We start from the raw sequence: 8633 nt of genomic DNA, 5'->3' as shown, positions 1-8633 counted from the left end.
TATTGCATAGTTTGGGTGAGAAAAAGAAAACATTTCAGCAGTCAGCAGAGTAAAATGAATACTTTTAGAGTTGGGAAAGATTGTCCTACCTTCTTCTTCCAGGATTGACCTACCAATGTTTAAAATGCCTTGTGAAAAAGAAAAAAAAAAACCACTTTATTTTTGCAGCTGTAGTGTCACAAGGCCAGTAGTGCCTGGTAGCTTCGTAATGCAGAACTCTAACTTTTCCAGAAAAGGCACCACCTGAGTGGAATGCCTTCCAGTGCATTACGTGTATAGGGTGGTGCAGTCACCACTTGAGAGAGCGGGAAGAGCTGGTCTCAGGTGGAGCAGGAATTTTGTAATCAGAAGAGACAATGGTTACTTGACATAGTGTACTAAAAACAGGACTCAAAGATCAGCTCGGGAGTCAGTCAGAAAAGCTACCAACAATTCTCTCACTATACAAACAGGCAGACCTGAGTCAAAGCATGGAAATACTATTAGGGATTATTTGCAACATTGACATAAACAGGAAATGTCTTAATGGTAAGCATTTAGGCTAAGTTGTCTAGGCTCCCTCTAAAACAAATTTTTTCTGTCCAAGCAGAATGAAATATGCCTGGGGAGTACCTGTCCCTCTGCAGTGGCCATCATGGGAGCTAGATTACTACCTTTGAACGAACACTTTCAGACAGTTAATTTAAGTGATGTCTGCGATGTTCACCATTCAAGCTTTCCTGTAATACAGCACCAAAGTGATCAGGACCATGGCTGGTCACACTCACTTCGGTAGTTCCATTGCTGAAGCCAACAAGAAAAGACATACTGCAAGAGATTTACTGTCTGTGTAGCTGATACAGCATCTTATCATTGAAAGCGTCCAGCTTCATTGCAGCTATTGTTGCTTCAGGACCTCATATGAACTTGTAATTGGAGGTGGTGTTTGTCTCAGCTACACTCAGGTTTTTCAGATCCTGCCACACCTGTCTAATTTTAATTCATTTTCAGTCTGATGACCTGTTCATAAAGCTGATCTTAAGACTTTGCTGCAATTAAAAGCACCATGTACAAATCAACCTTCCCTACAGAAAAGACTTTTCCAGTGGAGGAAATTGAAGAGAGTAATGCTATGATGCTTTCTCAGTTGAATGACTGAATGTCTTCTTCCTGGCTGCAGTACGGAGGATATTAAAGGAAAAGCAGATGTCTGAATAGATCAGTGCTTCTATTTCACAGCCAAAGCAAGTAACTAAATGCTTTAGGAAAGCTGCCTTGCCGCCTCTGCTTTTGGAGCTGTAGCACTGCTTGGATTAATAATATATCACAGAATCACAAAATCATAGAATGGTTAGAGTTGTAAGGGACCTTAAAGATCATCGAGTTCCAACCCCCCTGACATGGGCAGGGACACCTCCCACTAGACAGGTTGCTCAACGCCCCATCCAACCTGGCCTTGAACACTTCCAGGGATACATCTGATAGATGTGCAGTCTACACAATGAAGCTTTGATATTAAAGAAGCCAAGCAGAATTTGTCCTCTTCAGGGCACCTCAAAAACCTTGTGTTTCAACACAGCAGGTATGTCTCTTGCACCATATTTGTCTCCTGTAAATTGCTCTTTGAAAGTCTTGAAACAAAGAAACACATTCAGATGGAAAATATTTTTTATTGATCGACTTCTTGTTCCAGACCCTCACTCCCCACCCATATTCCTGATCCCACATGAGCAATTCCACATGGTTTCAGGATTTTCTATTAATCATCTTTTAGTTGACTTTATTTCCTTGTTACACAACAGGAAGTAAGGATGTTTGATGGGAGTATTCAGTGAAATAAAGGCCAAAATGTTTGATAATCAGTACAATGTGTAATATTATTCTCAAAAATAGAGTATAAATACTGTTATAATGGAAAAAAAAATACTTCAATTCTTTCCACTAAACTGTTTCCTTCTAGGCTGGATCTTCACATGAAAATTTTAAATAGCTATCAAAACAAAGACATGTACCTCCTCTGACAAATAGGAAAGTTATCTCCAAGTCAAATACAAATGCAAACAGAAAGACTAGTTGTTAGATACATTTAAGGAATATGGTCTGTCATGGTGAGATCACCAGAATGGCATCAAAAAACAAAGGAAATTACAAAGAAGGATAATGTAACAAAGCTGAGAAAACTTCTTCCATTCTTCATTTCTCAAAAACTTTTGCTTATGGTTTAAAAACAAAGGTTACAAACAAGAAAATCTGAAATACTTGTTCTATAGGTACACAAAGTACTATGAAAGTACTCATTTATAGCATTTTATATATAAAATATTAATTTAGAAAGAAAATGTGAACCTGATTCTCTAAGTGATGTAAGATATTTTTTGTTTTGAAATACTGGGAAATGAGGAATCATAATCCAGCTTCTTTTGGACATGTTAGATTAGGCTTAACTTGCTAAATTCTTCACTCATGAGAATATTCTCACAGTAATTAGCAGAAACTACTAACGTGAGAGATGACCAGTTAGACAAGATTTGCAAGTTACACCAAAATATAACTTGATGTTGAGAAGACACTAACGACCTTGAAAATGTGTTGTTGAATTCAATGCAAGGAATGCACACTCTTCATTCTAGGGGAAAAACAGAAGAGGAAAGAAGATTGGCTTTTTTTCTCTGAAGCGCGAGAGAGTCCATTACGTTCATGCATAGTTGGAGTTAAATAACAAATCTAACCATTTGTCTACAGCTTGTGGACTTGACCTTCGCAGTCCAAACAGCACTCATATGAGCACATGAACAAAACCAAGATACTTTATTCTGAATGCTATCTTCTGACAAGGGAAAAGACAAAGACTGCCTCAAAGCAAAGCTGGTAGCCCCTTCTCAACCAAATGACTCGCATAACTTCTGCAAGGCTGCATCTTTTTTCCCATCTTTGAACAATGGCTTTTCAGAGCATCTCTACTCTCTCTGGAGTTCTGGGTTGCTCCCGCTATTCTAGGTTGCCGCTGAAAGGGTATCCTTAAAGGAAGAGAGTTTTTAAGACTTTAAGTTAAAACTTAAGTTTTTAAGGGTCTACCAAATCATACCTCCATGGGCTGCATTAATTACTGCTTTGTTTACAACCTAGGAATAGGTGTTTTGCAAAGGGCTGTGGAATGAAAAGCAGCACTGGAACAGCTGAGTAGAAACATCTAACGAATGAGAGCACAGAGGGGACTGATCTGCCTGCAAATGTCAGGGAGAAAGCAGAGGACAGGTGTTAACAATATGAATGTCATGCTCAGGAGATCTGAGGTTGTTCCAGGGCTCTTGAGGGTTGTCTTGTTACTTTAAAAACTTTTCATTTCCATTGATCACTTATCTCCCTTTGTCCTCTCTCTTTGGCAGCAAAGCAGCTACCTCTGCTTGGCCTGCAGTGCAATAGAGAGAGAGCAAGAGGAGAAGGAGCACAGGAGCAAGAGATGTCTTTAGTGGCGACAAATAACAGGGAAAGATAGGAGCCTGATGTTCCTGCTGGCTAGCACGAAATTCCCTCAGACATTGCTTCTCTTATTTAGAGAGACCAATGATTCAGGATTAACAGCTCTATCAACTTTCAAAGATGTTTTAAACTATACCCTGGATGGATACCTGTGTGTCATGGCCTTTTCTGGGTTTCCATCATCGTATGTCTGACCACGAAAACCTGAAGAAACAAGTTCAAATATAGGTTGCCATTTTATTTTCAATATGGTTGACATATTTATTCTCAAATTAACTGATTTGGGTTATTGTTGAATTCAGAATAGACACGTTTCTTTTTTAACAGGTGAAAAAATGTCTCAAAATGTTTGGCCACATTAAATGGACTCCAGAGAATTGGCCAGAAGAAAAATAAAATTTAAAAAGAACACAAAGTTTTGTCTCTAAGTCAATGCTATTAAATGCCAAAAAAAAAAAAAAAAGAAAAAGGATCTTCCCATTTCTATCCTCTGCAGAGCAAATAAAGGTAAGCCGTTCTAATTCCAAAGCACAGCTACAGATAGCAGAACGCAATGCATTGCAGTATAATGCATTCTACATGCCAGAAAACTCACCTTGCATCCGGAAAGAGAGTAGCCCATGTGATGGTTAGCTACACTGATTATTTTTTTTTTTATAATAGATACTGTCAGCACCGGAATCTTGGTGTTGAGTAACAAAATACATGTTATTAACACCACAGCTCTTTTGGACACACTGATGCTGCTTGGTATCTTTAACAGTCATACTTAACAATGTAATTTTCTATTTTACAAAGATGTATGCAATAAATATTTTCACTATGCCATTATAAGATCATTTCTCATTTACTTTGACATTTTGTATAATTCAAATTGTCACAAATTATGTGAAAATCTTTGGTTTGATATTCCCTTCACCTTTACATGGACTGTTTTTCTTAACATCTTAGGTTCAAACACAATAGCATCCCAGTGAAAGGGGTGAATTATCACCCTTGGTGATATTGTCTTTAAGAAACTTTCATCATTTCCTGATTTTGAAAAGCTAGTGCTTGTTAAAATATCTTTGTTATAGAAAATAAGCATTTAAGAATACAGAAATCCTTAGTAGTAATGCTATTACTGTTACATTAAAAGTCTTTCACATGGCAAGCAGTGGATGGCTCCTGACCAGTCATTAAGAACACAGGGATTGCAGCAATGACTTGAACCCACCTAGTTCAGTGTCCCATCTCTGACACTGACCTGTACCATCTGCCTCAGAGGGATGTTTTGGGAACCCTCTCTTGGTCAGCTGGCAGACATGGAATTACCCATGCACTAATATGGACCGCATTATCCCAAAAATATGAAGTATGGCAGAACGCATGAACCATGAGGTTAATATCCTCTATACAACACAGTGATCATGTGTTACAGTTCTGATACTCTTGGTATGCGCATAGTTTCTCAGATTTTTTCCTGAATCTCCACAAATTCTTGATTAGAACAAAAACTTGTGATAAAAACATTTAAATCAAATACTGTGCCCAGTAAAGTTCTTTACTCAGTTTTTGGTGTTCTACCATTTTCCTTTAATACACAGACTCATTCTCTTCAACTATAAGGCAGAGGAAAATTCCTAGACTGACATCTCTAGAGCCTTTCATTATTTTACAAGTTTTCATCATACCCTTCACATTTGTTAAAAGGAAAATATGAATTACGGAAAATGCTCCTAGACTGCACGAATCACAACACTCTATTTAATTGATTCACCCTGAGTGGGCTTGGTACAGGTTTCAAGTGGAGAAGAAACCTGAACTAGGATTATGCAAGTGCTTGCACAGAGAACTACATTTAGACGACAAATTCAAGACCCCTCCTTTTTAGTATCAGGCTTCCAAATATGAAGCTATAGTTAACTGACAGGTATTTTTAGACAACAGAGAGTATCTGTAATAGAAATCACTACATCTAGAATGAACTGGGAGGGGAGGCTGGTTGTTTGGGTGGGCTTTGGGAGGTGTTTTTGGCAGTGCTCAGACTGATCCTTCTCTCAGCTTGACTCCTTTTAGACTTTTTTGTTCTAAACTAGTCAAATCCACCCCTGTGCACCTCACCACAAACCCCACAGCCTTACTTCACTCTGCACTCACTAACTTATACAACACCTTACTTTCAGGGCTTGGAGATTTCAGAATACTCTGACTCCGTGAGAGTATCTGAGTGTACCTCAAATCATAATAATATCCTTGCCGCACTTCTGCAGCGGAGGGAAGTACCACTGTCCCATTTGCAGCGGTGGTGAATTAACAGTAGGGCCATGCTGCAATCACTACCATAACAGCACGGTGTGCCTGCCTGCCAAGGATTGTTTTTAACGAGTTACCTCCTGTACTGACAGCAAGGTAAATATAGGTGTGGCATGCAGAACTTGGCACAGGATGGAAAATTCACCCAGGTAGCAGAGAAAACCGCCAGCCACATAAGTTGCCCTTGCAGTAGCTAATTAAAAGCTAGCTGAGGTATGTGAGTCCACTGTCTAGAAAGGAAGCTGAGCATATCTAGCTTCCATGCAGACACTTACATTCAGGCAGGTAAATCCCACCACAGTTTCCCAATGAAAACACACTTCACCTGAGATGCTTTCTTCTACATAGTCAAGACCTAATTCTCCTTTTGTTATCATTCATACTTACCGCAGTGGATATCACAGATCTGCAGTGGAACTGAATAATCTACATCTGTTCTCCAGCCCTTTCAAAAAAAAAAAAGAACTGAGGTTTATTCCCCTTTCCGCAGAAGTGTTATTATACACTTGTGTTGACAAAATGAGATTGCTCTATTAGTTTACTAAAGTGACTGCATTTTTCAATCTGTTTTTAAATAAATGCATATGGAGACTGTTGGTCTAGTGTATATTTGCTGAGTTGCAATCACTTTAGGTTTCTAAATGATAAAGACAATCAATTATTTATTTTTTTTTTGACAGGGAGAACTGTATTCTGACAGATAACATCTAATTTACAAAATAAACTATTTATGCAGGAAAACATCAATTTTACCAATAAATCTGATTTTTCACAAAGGAAAGAACAATTCTGATTACCCAGAAAGCTCTTGCCAGTCTCACTTTCATCTTGCCCCTTTCTTCCTGGCAGCAGAAAGTGAAGCTGACAAGGGCCTTCCAGGGCAACTGCTGGAGCCTCCCAGCTCTGGGTGTCAGTCTCTCTTGTCCCAGTGTCTGCTGAGAACATTAACTCCAGAGAGGAATAAACCCATCAGCTTCATGCTCACTTTCTATTAATGATGACTTAATAAAGTTCAGCTATAGAAACAGTGTGCAAAAATGTCAGAAATAATTTGCTCAGCTCGGCTTTCAGGAGTGCTAATTCCAGCACACCATGCACTTACTGTGCTGCTTCCCATATGCCCGACCTTTTCCAGCTAAGGTTAGTTTTTGAAAAATTCATCTATGATTTACTTGGATCTTTTGATACTTTGGAACTTTTTATTACAAAGGAACGTTTAAAGACAGGATTAACAATTTCCTGGTGATATTCCTTTATCTGCCATCGACAAAGGAGCAAGGTCATAGAGAGCAACTTCCCTGTTAATTAATGTCATCTCAACAAGAGGCGGTGGAAGCACATCAAGCTATAAATAATGCTCTTTGCCAACTCTGTTCACACAGTAATCAGATTTGGCTGGGAGGAGAAAGTGGTGAGAGTGCGTGCTGGTTTTCTTTTCTATTTTTTTTTTTTTATGATTTGTTTATTTTGTATAGAGTACCTGGCAAAATCAAGACATGTACCTGAATGCAAATTGTTGATCCACACATTTCCCATGACATAGTGATTGATACAGAATCTCCCTAATGAAAAGAAAAAAGGTGAAAACTATTATTTTCCATCCCCTGGAACAATGAAAATGTATTGTGTCCCTCCAGCTCTTTGGTTTGTTTGCCAATAATGCTACATGTTCTACCGTGTCAGAAAATTAATAAAGTATACATTCATTATGGAACATTATTTATTTACACAGATATTCCTAGATCTCAGCAACATAAGCAGCTGGTGTAGTTTTGCCAAGCACAATTTGGGCAGCACAGGAAGAGGGCTAATGTTCCTGCATTTTATGAAGCACCATAAGGCAGGACGCCCTGCCCGCCGCAGCTGCTTACACCATGTTAGCCAATGAGCATCTTCACTTCTTTTCCCTGGTGTACACAAGTTGAAGGAATGACCCTTTCATTACAGTTCTTCTGGATTTCCCATCACGTTGTATGCTGAGAACAAGTTCAGCCTTGGGGTAAAATTGTCCTAAATGACTGTTCTGACACTTAACATTTGATTGTTTATGGTTTGTCCTCAAAATACTCTTAGTTAATTCCACTAATAGCTATGAATCAAACACTGTTCTCTCTAGTTTGGCAAACGCCTAAAATAATTTGGGGCAAATTAGGTGAATATGTTCTTTTCCAGGCACAACTGAAGGGATTTCTAGGTAGAGAATGAACATTGGTTTCTGGGAACACAGCTAAGTCTTGATGAAAACTTTGTGCATAATGCTCATGGTGTTGAGACAGAAACTCTGTGTAATTTATTTGGGCTCCCATTTTGTCACAGTAGCAGAGGACATAACAGCTTTGTGCTGGAGGGAAGAAAAAAGCGTTTTTAAATGCATCAGTGCCCTTCATGAAACACACACTTCAATACGTAGTTGTGATTTGTTGGTGCTCCACCATTACCCTTCTCACTTAGCATTTCACACAGGGAACCTTTAAAATCAGAAAGTCTAAACTCCACAGATTTCATGGGAAATAAGCCAGCTGAAGGGAAGTGCCACTGTAAGTGTCCACTGAACACAGTGTTTGACAACTCTTCTACTGTACAGATCTCCATCTCTGCCGGTAATACAGCATTTCCCCAGATATCTTCCCCCATTAGAACAGACTCTTGGTAGTGCCACCAATGCTCTCTGTGATCTGTGTTGATTAGGAAAGCTGGTTTTTCCCAGGCCTTTCCCCATGATTATTCAGCCTTGGGATTTCGTGCAGGAGCAGTTATCATGTTCCATTTAAGCATGTCCTCAGCTTGAGCAGCAAAGCCAAGTTGGGAAACTGCTTTTAACAGCTATTCTGTTACATTCAGCACCAGAGATGTAATAAAGACCTAAAATGATTCATTAG

The 8633-nt window shown here is 39.0% G+C and overlaps 1 protein-coding gene across 1 annotated transcript in view; it reads right to left on the bottom strand.

The window, feature by feature from the left end:
- Positions 1–2577: 2577 nt before the first annotated feature.
- Positions 2578–8633, bottom strand: part of IL17REL (interleukin 17 receptor E like) — a 57241-nt gene continuing 51185 nt past the window's right edge. The window contains exons 14-17 of the mRNA XM_074169044.1: positions 7257–7316; positions 6142–6199; positions 3609–3663; positions 2578–2605 (exon numbers count right to left, since the gene is read on the bottom strand). Coding sequence (XP_074025145.1) covers positions 2578–2605; positions 3609–3663; positions 6142–6199; positions 7257–7316 — 201 coding nt within the window. The remainder of the gene's footprint in view (positions 2606–3608; positions 3664–6141; positions 6200–7256; positions 7317–8633) is intronic.

The sequence above is a fragment of the Numenius arquata genome, chromosome 2 (assembly GCF_964106895.1).
Source record: "Numenius arquata chromosome 2, bNumArq3.hap1.1, whole genome shotgun sequence".
NCBI lineage: Eukaryota > Metazoa > Chordata > Aves > Charadriiformes > Scolopacidae > Numenius > Numenius arquata.
Note: the sequence above shows the minus strand (reverse complement) of the source record. Positions and strands in the feature narration are given on the sequence as shown.